The sequence below is a fragment of the Tauraco erythrolophus genome, chromosome 9 (assembly GCF_009769465.1).
Source record: "Tauraco erythrolophus isolate bTauEry1 chromosome 9, bTauEry1.pri, whole genome shotgun sequence".
NCBI classification, from domain to species: Eukaryota; Metazoa; Chordata; class Aves; order Musophagiformes; family Musophagidae; genus Tauraco; species Tauraco erythrolophus.
The window spans coordinates 29,840,830-29,853,483 of NC_141473.1; the positions used below are offsets into that span (position 1 = coordinate 29,840,830).

General features: G+C 45.5%; 1 protein-coding gene across 1 annotated transcript in view; it reads left to right on the forward strand.

Moving 5' to 3' along the window:
* Positions 1 to 4,835: 4,835 nt before the first annotated feature.
* Positions 4,836 to 12,654, forward strand: part of NRG3 (neuregulin 3) — a 413,505-nt gene continuing 405,686 nt past the window's right edge. The window contains 2 exon segments of the mRNA XM_086616693.1: positions 4,836 to 5,147; positions 5,149 to 5,536. Of these exon segments, the coding sequence (XP_086472819.1) occupies positions 4,836 to 5,147; positions 5,149 to 5,536 (700 nt within the window).

Sequence of the window (12,654 nt, forward strand, 5' to 3'; positions counted from 1 at the left end):
CACTCATCTCACACCTGTCCGAGACTGACATAATGCTAAGTGGCAGCTTGCTGACGTCTCAAATGGCTGCTGTGCTTTTGAACTCCGCGGTGGATTTCTCACTCGTTGCGACTGGCGCTGTTCCTCCTGGGTACCGGGAGCATTCATAACATCCTGTGTTAAAATACAAGGGGGAATACTTTGGGTTCTGCATTACACACAGGTAAATAGCCCAAGCCTCCTGACAACATGTTAGCTGAATAAAGCTTAGTCTGATTGTCTTGCCTAATGGCTATTTTAGCAATCAGAGTAGGAAAGAGTACTTCACTACTGAGCACTGGTTAATGGGATCAGTGGAACACTATTTATATGTTTCACGTGGAAAAATGAATAGAGCTACATGCTGACCTCAGACAAAAAGCAAGGTTTTCCCTGACTCTGAACCAACCATTAGGGACACGTATGTTGTAGCTGAGCTGGAGATAAAAGCTAAGAGAAAGAATGAAGTGAAGAATATTCAGATGCCCTAGTTTGAGAAAATACCCCAGCAGCATAACACCTATTGATACAACCAGCCCCAATTCCAGCATCCTTTGCGAAGTTCTCTTTTCTTTGCCACATCTAATTGCCAAGTGCCAGAACACAGCAACTGAGGTGGGTGCTGGAGGAACTCACAGTTTTGAGACTGTTCATGCTATCAGCGGCTGATCGTACCGGGAAGCAAAGTAACTATAGAGGTTTTGTTGCTCACACCTTCAGATAATATTTACATGAATTAACAGTTAAGGTCTTGAGATATTTTGTAAAGTTGAGGAGGAAAGAAAGGCTTCTAACTGTGTGTATGCGTGGTATGGGAATATAGACATCTCACATGCATATTGTTTTGGTGCTGAAATGGACATGGCTGCAAAAGGGGCTAATTTTCTAATTTTGCATTTCTATTTCTTCCGTTTGTCTATTCTGAGGGTAGTTATCATGAGGTTTCTAGATCTGATTCCATGATAACAGTTAAAACAAATCTAACTCCTTTAACCCATCTGTATTTCACTAATACATTTCACTAATTGAAGACTGTGGCTGTATGTGGTTCTGCTGCATGGAGGAATGTGTGAAGCCAGTCAGGAACAGCACCCTTGTAACAGAACGGTTAGCTGTGGCTTAACCTACTGCACAGCCAAAATATAAGCCCCCTGTGACAAACAAAGCAATATATGCATAAACAGTATATCTGTTACGTGTGTGTCATACCAGTCCTTAAGAAAATACCACTCCACTGTAGAGAAATTATTTTATTCCATCCCAGTCACAGATGTCCTCAAGGAGATACTAAGGATATCTTTGTACATTATGAAGAAAAGTAAGCTGAGAAAAATAAATTCTGTGTTGTTTTCTGATCATGATAAACATATTTCCAGAAAAAGTAGAAGAGTTGGGCTATGATACAGAATGAGTAGGAAGAAATGGAAGTGAAATTTACCAAATACCTACGTAAATTAGAATTAATGCACTGAACAGATTCAGTTTAACAAGAGTGGGCTGATTTGAGAAACTGATTATGATTTGGATATTAATTTTTGAGGACAGAGAAATAATCTAAAAGCATTCAGAGACTGTGGTTTTGTACACATCATAACATTCTAACTCATGACTAAATTATTACAGGAAGAGGTTTCCATACATTGCCTGCACTCAGCTGTCTGTCTAGGTGCATGGCTCCTTTCTTTTTTTCTTTTTAACTGAAGGATAACCTATTTGAAATACGTTTGCATTTACTGTGGCATTAAGGGAAAGCTGCTTTGAGCTTCCTGTATCAAGATCCAAGCCATTTCATATTTTTAGACCAAAGAAACTTTCTTCAAAAAGGATAATAGTCAATGGTAAGATCTTCATTAACTTATCAGGGGAATACTTGTTTTTAAGTAATTCACATAAGTAAGGCATATTGAAAGCTTTCCACAATCAATTTCAAGAATAGTTTGTCAACCCTCAATGATAGGAATGGGAAATTGTAAGAAAACAAGCCTGAAAATCTTTACTCATAATACAGGAAGTCTTTCAATATTAAACAATGAAATGGCTACACTTGAGTCATCTTAATGGTATCACATCCTGATGTCTTCCATTAGAACCATTAAAAATTTTAGGAGCTGACAGCTTGGAAATCTTACTGGGGGGAAGAAGTGCAGTTGAGACAGATGAAACACTGGAAGATTTCAGGACAGAGTCGTAAAAAAAACAAAAGCTCTCTGTCTTGTGAGGGTTGTCAAACATTTTTTGTTGTGTTCTGTTCTCCCAAGAAGCATGTACAAATTGAAAATGAACACAAAGAATGATTCACATCGAGCTTAGTGAACAGCAACATGGGTGCAGAAGAGGCAAGCGCTAAAGGACATTTGTACAGGTGATGCAAAGTCCAGGGCAGGACAAAGGTATTCATAGTTTGAAAAGAAGGTGAGGACTGTGCAGGACAGGCACTCGTTACTGAAACCAGCTGGTTCTAGATTTCCGTAAGAAATCCTGGACTCCATAAAATCAGTGACAAAGCCTCCCTGGATGCCCAAGACTTCCCTGTCTTGCTCATTTCCATGCTTTACTGGGCATCCACTTGTGTACTGGGCAATGCTCCTGTGGTTGATTCTAAATGCTTTCTCCTAATCCTTTTGCATCTTCATCAAAGGATTGGAAACCCATATATTCATGTTTTCCAAAACCAAAGTGCCTCTTTTTTTTTTTTTATGAGAAAGTGCTTAACAGTATGTTTACCTGATAAGCCACTTCCACAATTTTCCTGATAGCTGTTAGCATAGACCTGTCTTAGAGAAGCTGCCAAGCTCCAGCTGGATTGCTTGAAGTGACAATAATCTAGATGTCTAGTTAACTTAATTTTGATATTATATTATAAATGCTATGAACATTCATTCTGAAGAAAATTCAAGTAGGTAAGTTTCAGTTGCAATATTTTATTTTCTATATTTGTCTGTGTATATACAGAACAAATGTATTTCGCTGTTTGTTTCCAACTTTTCTCTCAATTATTCTGTATAAATATTAATATACTTTTAAATATATAAATAAGGAAATTACACTTCTGTGTCCATACCAGGAAAAGACTCCAATGAGATTACAGTTGAGAAGAAAGCATTAAACACATCTGTACATGTAGAATTTTCTAGACCATTTTCTAAAATTTTGAAAATGGCAATAAACCCACCCTCTGGTACGCTGCTGTTAACCCTTCAGTGACCACCCTAGCTGTTTACATGTTTTGTCCGGTAACCGAATGGAAAGCACACACTGTTGACCACATTGAACTTGGACTTCGACTCTGCAGTAGACCAAAAAGCTGAAGTAGTTTCAATACCAAATCTTGTCTGGCAACGTCCTGAGAGCTCCAACCTCAACACGTGCCTGTGCCATCAGTTGCTTCCCCCCCCCCCCCCCCCCCCCCCCCCCCCGGCTGCTGAAAAGGACCATCCTTTTGCTGCTGGTGTCTAGTGGGTTTTGTTTTCCTTTAGGGAGTCCCTTTTAGAAACAACAGCAACAAAATGCTGCTTATTGTTAGTTATCGGATAGCATCAACGTCGGAAAACATCTCGTCCTGAGCCCTGGTCTTTGGCTGGGAATCCTCTCTGAAGGTGTCTCCACCTCCCTCCCACACGCCCACCCCTCCCTCCACACATGTCTTTTTGACATAGAGCAGCAGCCTTTTGGATTGGCATCACAGGATGGGTTCAGGCGCTCCCCCCATCCCCCTTTCTTTTTTTTCTTTTCTTTTCCTTTCCTTTCCTTGGCTCCGCTTGCCGTAGCATACACCCTCCCGAGGGGTTTGCCTGGATCATTTATTTATCTTGTGCGCATTAAGAAACCACCATTAGGCTTTGGTGGGAGGCGCCTTACTTTCTGCGCGCTCGCCTGCCTCCCTTGCGCTGCGATAGGAATACACAATTGAACAGAAGCTGCAAGGTTGGCAGGAGCTGCCTTCTCCGTGCCTATTTATTTGCCGGATCCGTGTGGGTTTTTTTTGCCGACTGGATCATTGCTGCCCTCCCTCCAGGGTTTCTTTTTGTTTGTTTGTTTTTTGTGTGTGTATTTTTGTTTTTCTGGAACCCTCGCCGGAGTTTTGATGCCGGGCCGGACTTAGCGCGGGCGCGGAGGAGCTGCGCGGAGCCGTGCCGCCCGCGCCCCGGCCCCCGCCCGCGGATCGGCCTCCCTGGCCCGGCGCCGGCCGCGGGTTGGCCGCGGGGCCGCGGAGTGGCGGGTGCGCCGCGCCGCCGCCTCCCCGCGGAGCAGCCGGGGGATGCTGCTGCGCCGCGGCCGGGCATAGGCAGGAGCCGGGCGGGCGGGGGAGGGAGCGGAGGAAGGAAGGAAAGACGGAAAGAAAAGATCCCCCAGCCCCGAGCGGAGAGGAAAAAGAGGAGAGGCGAGAAGGAGCGTGAATGTGAAGGAATGTACCTGTCCACCGCCGGAGCCGCACGCTTGGGATAAAAAAAAAATAAATCGAGGAGGCTGATTCTTGCGACTTATTACCTGGAGAAAAAAAAAAAAAAGGAAAAGAAAAACCGGAGAGCGGAGGGAGAAGAAGGAGAGCGAAGAGGCTGAAGCGGGCAGCGCAAGAGGAGGGCGCCCGGCGGATGGCGCGGCCGTCCCGCTGACTCCGCGGCCGCGGGAGGCTGCGCGGGGCATGTCATGCCGGCGGCGTGACTGAGCGGGGCGCTCCCGCCGCCCGCTCCGCTGCGCCGCGCTCCCCTCCGCCCCGCGCCGCTCCGCTCTCCTCCGCCCCCCTCCGCCGCATGCCGCCGGCAGCCGCGGCGCGCTGATGCCCCGGGGCCGCGGCGGCGCTGCGGACGGCCCCTAGGATGAGCGAGGGGGCTGCCGGCGCCGCGGCGCCCGGGGCGGCGGAGGCGGCAGCGGCGGCGGCGGGGGGCCCGGGCGGGGATGGGGCCGGGGCACCGCCGCGGGAGCTGCGCTGCAGCGACTGCATCGTCTGGAACCGGCAGCAGACGTGGCTGTGCGTGGTGCCCCTCTTCATCGGCTTCATCGGCCTGGGTCTCAGCCTCATGCTGCTCAAGTGGATCGTGGTGGGCTCCGTCAAGGAGTACGTCCCCACCGAGCTGATGGACGCCAAGGGCGTGGGGCAGGACCCCTTCTTCCTCTCCAAGCCCACCGCCCCCCCCCCGCGGCGCGGAGACCACCGCCGCCGCCACGCCGCGGCCGCCCAGCCGCGTCAGCCCCCGCCTCACGACGATGAGCCGGGCCCCCCCGCGACCCCCTGGCACCCGCGGACCGGCGCGGGGCGGCCCGCGGCCCACCGCGGCCCGGCACCCCGCCGCGCCCCACACGGCGCCGCCCGCCAGCGGCCCCCCCGGCACCGCCGGCCGCGGCGCCCGGCCGCCGCCCGCCGCCCCCAGCACCCCGCCGCTGCCCGCCTGGCCCACTGCGGCACACGCTACCTCCTCCTACAAGATCTACGTCCACGACTCGGCGCCGTCCTGGACCTTGTCTCCCTTCCAGGAGTCTACCACCACCACGCCGGAGGCCAGCACGACCCCCAAAATCCGTAAGTGAAGCCAGCCGCCCCGCGCCCTCGGGAGCCCGCTTGCTCGCGTCTCCCCGTCAAACCCCGGTGTCTGCCGAGCGCCGGTGGGGTCGGGGCGATGCCTCGGTCAAAGGCTGCCGCCGCGTCCTGGGGAGACGCGGATTTCCCGTGCGGTTCTGCCCTGCCCGAGGCCGGAGGGCTCCGAAGTTTGCGCTTCTTTTCTCCCTTCCCCGCTTGCGCCCCCCTTCCCCCCGGCAAGTTCCCCGCTGGTGTGATGGATGGTGAGGCAGGAGCAGCCATTTGAGGTGACTAGATTTCGCTGTTTTTTTAGGAAAGATGCAGACCCCCCTTTCCCCTTCCACGCTGGTCTGCGGGAGGTATTCAGGAGATGCTGGGAGGTGGGTGAGCGAGAGGGACAACTGATGACCCCCCAGGCAGCGGCGGCTCCCAGAAGGGGCAGTGGGGAGAGTGGTCCGCGGGAGGCGCGGGGTGGGCTGTGCCCGTGCTTCTCTGCCGGCGAGGGAGTTTGGCTTTCCACAGGAGTCTCCCTTAAAATAGATGAGATCGGACTCCGCAAGGGTGCTCCCTCCGTCCCAGCGCCCGGTTCCTGAAGGAGCCGCCGCCAGCCCTCCCAGGAAGGAGCACAGGGCACCTCGCGATTATGCAGACGCAGTCAGAAGCTTTCCCGGCTCCTGTGTGTAGCCACAGCACCGTCTTGCCGTAACCGACTATTTTTTTTAAGCAGAGGAGGGGGCTAGTTCCCCGATTGATGCTCGGTGGCTGGCTCTTCCCACCCTCTCTGGCACAAACCTAAGGATTCGGGCTAAATCTGAAAATTCGTTTGGTCTGGGTACATCAACTTTCAGCTTCTCGTAAAGGTTATCTAGGACAAATGCAATCCGTGCCAAAAGAACTTATGTGCGGGGCTATTTAGTGAAATGCTCAATTATACTGTATTATAGTCATCTTCTGCGTTTTCTTGGATGCAGTATAGGAAATGAGAAGCCGTGCGTCCTCCATTAACTCTTAGTTGCTTCTGCTGGGAACGTCAATTCAATTGAATGCTACCACCTGAATTGCTTTTACAGCCCAGGGCTCCCCTTTTGCATGCTAATGTGTGGCTATTCCGCTAGAGGATTTTGTTAGCAAGTCATTGGAACTTTATTTTTGTCCATTAAATCTATTTGCTCGTGAGCCCTGGGGCAGAAGAGTATATGCAGAGCGAACGGATCTTGTGAATTGACAAAATCGGGAGAAAACCAGCAAATTGGATGTGTATGCGTGGGTGGGTGGGTGTGCAGGTGGCGGATGGGTGGGGATGATTAAGAAGAAAACTATCGGTAGATCAGAAGAGCAAACAAGGCAGTCACTCGCTTTCCCAGTGTCTGCTACGGTAATTGAGAGAGCACCGTCCCTTACAGGTGTGTCTGAGACTGCCTGCTCTGTACCTACGACCTAAGGAAGTCAGGTGTTACCAGAAGGAAAATCTCTTGTGGAGCTGAACCCTGCTCATTTCACTGAGGTTTAGGGAGCTGTATGGGGCAGTTTTAAAAAACAAAACAGCAAAGGAAGCCTGATTTTCAACCCGTGTCTCTGTTTTGGAGCCTTGTGTGAGATCTGTTACGTGGTGCTTCAAACTGTCGTGACCTGTGTGTGTCTGAAATGCTGCCTGGGCTTGCCAGTGGGATCTGTCGAGGTCTAAACACTCCCTTGCTATCTTTTCTTTTCTCCCCTTTCTATCTTTTTGGGTATGTAAGAGAAATCCACAGCAATTTCCGCCCCTCTCTGCTGTCTCCTTACAAGGTATAGAAGGCAATAATATCCTGATTAATAAATAATGTTCAGCTGGCAGGACTCTCCTCCATACAAGACACACAAAGGAAGAAGAAAATCCACAATCTTGAAATGTTCCTGGCAGTTGCAGCGTCTCGTAACTGTTATTTGTTTTAAGGAGACTGCTAATACCTTTTACAGCAGGGTGTTTCCTCTCGTTAAATACAGCTCGCTTATAGGATGAAATGCAAGAAGTGCAAATCCAGCAGAAATTGACCCTGTTTGGGCACATTGATAGCAGAGATTATCATTAATGGGAGATTAAATAGATTACATAAAAAAGGATTTGAATTTGTAGGGCATGTGGAAATTTTTTTAAAGCCTACAGCTGTACTTTCCTGATACATATAAGCATCTCTGAGGATACATGTAAAATTCTCTGAGGCTGCAGTATCCACTGGAGGGGAGAGGGAGGAGAAATGCAATCTTCCTGCCATGAACTGCTGACATGGTGTGACCCCAAAGCAAGTATCTGCATCTGCCACTGACAGCTCTTTGGAAGGAAGGGAATTTTTTGAAACAAATTTATCCTCATTTCCCAGGTTGAGTTGCATGTTGCTCTTGTGCCCGTTGCTCCAGCTGCTATTGAAATGAAAGTCATGGATCCCATTGTACCATGTGAATACAAATCTGACATGACAAATCTGATGCCCCAGCTTTCAAAATAGCGCACACCCTTGTGTGATCCTCTGGCTTGGCAAGGCACATGTGTGGGCAGGAGTCATAGGTTGTTTAGCATTTCACAGCTTTTAAGAAAAGAAGCAGCTGTCTTTGTTTATACTTGTTCATGCTGCAGTTTATTTAATTGTTTTAGCATGTTAAAATGGGCTCAAAATATTACTTAGGAAAATGGAAGGCAGATCGAGAGTTATTTCTCTAGAAAGCCGGATGATTGCCCACCTGAAATAAATGTTGGTAAAGCCTTTTCTCTGTGTGTGTATTCGTCTGAGGAGATGTTGTGAAATCTCTCACTTCGTTGTGGGTGTGCATAATGACAATAATTCTTGGTTGTGTTTCACTCAAAGTCAAGCTATCTGTTAGCTGTTTTGAAAGTTCTTGATGAAGATCCTTCAGGTTCTGACTAAGCAAAAGCCACTTATTTGTCAAATCTCTCTGCCTTGTGCCTGCATGTGTTTCTCATGATTGTGCACGGACTATGGCTTTTTAGCATGAGCCTCTTTATCCAGTGCTCAACATGAAAATCAATCATTGATTTAGAAGGATAGTCCAGCCTGTAGATCAGAAAAATCAACCAACTGACTGGAACACACCAGCGAAGTTTTATTTTTATCAAGCCATTGGTTTCATTTCTAAAGAGTCATGCCCTGATTTTTCCAATATGCATTTTTCATGGTATTCTGAGTTCTTCAGTAATGTTATTATCTTTAAATTGAGATACTGTACTTATAAGAATTCCTGTGTGAATTCAGCTATGAAATAGCACTGTGGTTTCTCTTGTGTTCATTTGACCAAAGGCTAATGCAGAGAACTGAGGTCAGGCAGGTGATGGTCAACTAATGCACAGTAACCAAGGAAAGAGACATTACAGAACTCTTAATCAATATATCTTGTAATGCCCAATTGTGACCCTTTTTTTTTATGACTCCAGACTGCAGCCTGTGTGTACTTTGATTTCCTGCTAAAGATTTTCTGGTCCAGTCGTTTGTCCTAGTCCTATCTCTGTCTATTTGCCATGCACGGCATGGGTTCAGGTAACAAGCATCTGGCAGCTGAACTGCTACCAACGCTGACATTTGGTAAAAGCTGTTTGTTTTATTTTGCACTGACTCAAATATCTTTTTCACATTAAGGATGACACTTAGATGGAACTGCGGGGTTTTCACCAACTGGAGGGTGTTGTGGGAGGTGCCAAACCGTAGTAAAACCAGACCTCCTCTTCCCAGAGCTCTAAAACGTTCTGCCAACAAATGACATGTATCTGTGAACACTTTGCATTATGATCATGAGCTGTCGTTGAAATGGAGGGGAGCACACATGACTGTAAAGCATGTGCCTTTAGCATTGACTAAGATTAATGTCAGTTATTTATCAATCCGTAATGCAGCAAAAGCTGTTGAATTGGAAAAAAGGTAGTGAAGCAAACAACTGTGAGTTCTGAAAGCATTTGCTTCTTCCTCATTCCCACTTACTTTCTATTCACATACTATGAGTCAATGCACCATAGACATGACTAGATTTGTGTTTCCCATCTTAAATGCTTGTCAACAGGAAGGCTACTGTCAAGATAAAATAATAAATACAGAATTGCAGTCATACCACTAAAGTGGAAGTTACTGTAATTTTATTTTATTATTCATATTTTACAGCTATAACTTGCTTCATCTGTTTCAATAAAGTTGGATGACACTGGACTTAATTCCGTTTTCCATTTATAATCCCCTTTATAGTTAGGAACTAGCACAGTTATCACTGAGTTCATAAGGAGGTGGCATGTTTAAATAAAAGTCCCACTCAGAGATATGTGCATTGATTCTGTTCAGATATATTTCCTCTGTGTTCCTTTTATTGAAGTCTTTGTTGAAATCCCATGACCTAGGAGAGCTTTCACGGCACGGGTATGATGAGAGGAAGGAATATGGCTGAAATTACTCCATGCTGCCTTTTAAGCCTGAAGAAAATTCTTTTGGGGGCTGTAAGGATTCTCATTACATTGGTTTAACCTGTGCTCACTGGTAAAAGCAAAGCCTTGCATCTTACTTGGCATATTTTTTTTAGCATCTATACAAGGACATTATGTGATATATTATATGTTGACAACAGAATCCCGTTATTAAATTAAAGTATTGATTCATTGCAAAGTATTATGCTAAAGTAATGTCAGTGGTTTGTCTAAACCCACAGAAAATGGAAATTAAAAATTAAAGCAAAAGACCTGTCTCTATCTACAGTATTGTGTCTAGTGCTGCAGTACATTTATCATCTGACTCATTGCTTTGAAACCTCCTGCAAAACCCAGTAAATACATGGATTGGTGTGGATTTGGCTTCGACTTTATCTTTAAATTCTATAGCTCCTGTGGCTTTCAGGAAGTACCTAAAGCGTGCTAGTGTTTGGTTTTGCTGATTTCTCCCATGGCTTGTTTGGAAACAAACTGCACAAGGAAGGGCGTAGGACCACCTGGTCAGACATAAATAAATAAACAAATAAACCCAGAGACTTTTGGATGTGTCTGAGCTGATGATTTCTTTTTGAGATTCTTTCTGGTTTGAACAAGTTTGCTATGTTCCCATCTTAACTGTGCACGTGTGCATGTGCACATGTGCACTCATGCACAAAACACAAGCAGGTATTTGTACGTCTGCACAGTACCTGTTTTTGAGGAGGATCAGGACCTCCAAACCTGTACTGACTTCAGAACCAGTCTTTGCTAAGCAAGACAGCTACTTTGGTTGTGGTGCTTGTCGTTGAAGTGTAGTTCAGAGAAGAAACTGGGAGGTTTCATTGTAGCGAACTGGACTGAATGCCAAGTTGAAGTGCATCTTTTTAAATTTGAAAGTCTCTTTCAGGTTCTGCTGTCTGGAAGGGATTTGTTGTCACTCTTACTATTAAACATAGGTATGTTTGTTTGCATTACAAGAGTAGACAGAACACAGTTAGGAAAAACAAGATACTTTGTGTTATGGAGATGATTTCTTACTCTAAGAGACTTAGTTCTTGGATTGGTATGGTGAGGGTTAGAAGTGTCATTTAATGAGGCAGCTGTGCTCCAAAGCAAAACTGGGCTGTGTTTTCTCAGCGCTCAGAACTAAATTTCCATGGTGGACAGCTCTTAAACCTGCTTTCATACTTTTACCTTCCCCTTCATACCTAATCTCCGGCCACTCCACTGAGTAAAGTACATCTGCAGTGGAGGAAAGTAGCTCCCTGTGAGGGCTGCGCGGAAAGGCTTGCCAGGTGAGGGCACTTCTGACCAGGCCAAGAGCAGAGGGTGACCATTCAGGTGGACTTCTAAGTAACACACAGAGGAGGCAAATGCACAGAGGTGAGCAAGTGCTTTTTGAGTGGGTTTTTAATTTCTATCACATGTGTTTCTGGGGCCCCTTGGTAAAATGCATTCAAGAGGATAGATATTAATAAAGTAGCCATGAGGTAATTTAAATAGAAACTGCATTTTTAAATTTCAGTGGCTTTTTCACGGAAGAAATACTTGATTGGATCAACTCTTTCTGGTGAAATTTGATAATAGCAGAGAAGAATACATTTACTAAATGCTTATTGCTAGCTGTTTAAATACTTGTTTCTGAAACTTTATCAATATGCTCAATATTGCTCTAGTAGTATTTAAAAATATTGATAAAATAAGTAAACATACAAAATTCTCCCAGTGTTCGTCTTTTCTGTCCTCCAAGGGCAGTATTTTGCATTTCCAAAGCTATGTTTCTCGTGTGACATGTAAGTAGGAGGATTCCATGACTTTCAGGTCTTTTTTACACACTGTTACTCCTGATTTTTTTTTTTGTGTGTGTGTGGTTTAATTCTTGTGACTGCTGACTGTAGGAGACAAACTATTCAGCTTCAAAGATCATTCATTTCGTATCATGTTTAGCAACTGATTTTGAAGTTCAAATTGATTAGGTTTTTTCCTCAGAGGAATTTGATTTTTGTATTTCTGCAAGAATTAACCTTTGAGAGAAGCTCAGGTAGAATGAGAGAGACTTGCTGTCCAAAAACATAACTGAGTAAAAAAAGGTGAAACTTTGGTCTGAAATACCTGAAGAAATTCCTGCTTTATTTCATGTAAAGTAAGCCCAACAACTTACAAAGTCTTCTCTTTTCGCTTTAAAGTCTCATTTTTGTTTGTTACTTTTTAGTGTATGGCTTTTCCTTTTAAAGTTTGAATTAATCTCTTGGCAATTCTAAGGGCGCTACTGTGTGTCCCATCCTGGCACTCCCCGCTTGTATTTTACAGTCATAGGGAAGATGCACATTAGAAATGCGTATATATGGTGATGTAGTAGGTGTTCTTTGTAGAGAAATGAATTAATATTTTAATCTCTATGAAAAGACCTTTCACTGAGACATTTTGTAACTTTGTTGGCAAAAAATTGGGGAAAAAATATCCTGATAGTATTCCATGGAGAAGTTCTGCTGAAAGGAGTAGTTTAGAGTCTTCGGTTTTCATAATGAAATTGCTATATGGCCCAATATTGCAAATATATAGGCCCAATTTAGGGTGTGCGCGTGATGCCTTTTCGCGTTTGTAGAGTTATGCATCTGCAGAATCAGGGTCAATTTATGTGAACATCTGTGTGAATAAATCTGTTGCTCTGTCTGAGATTGCAATG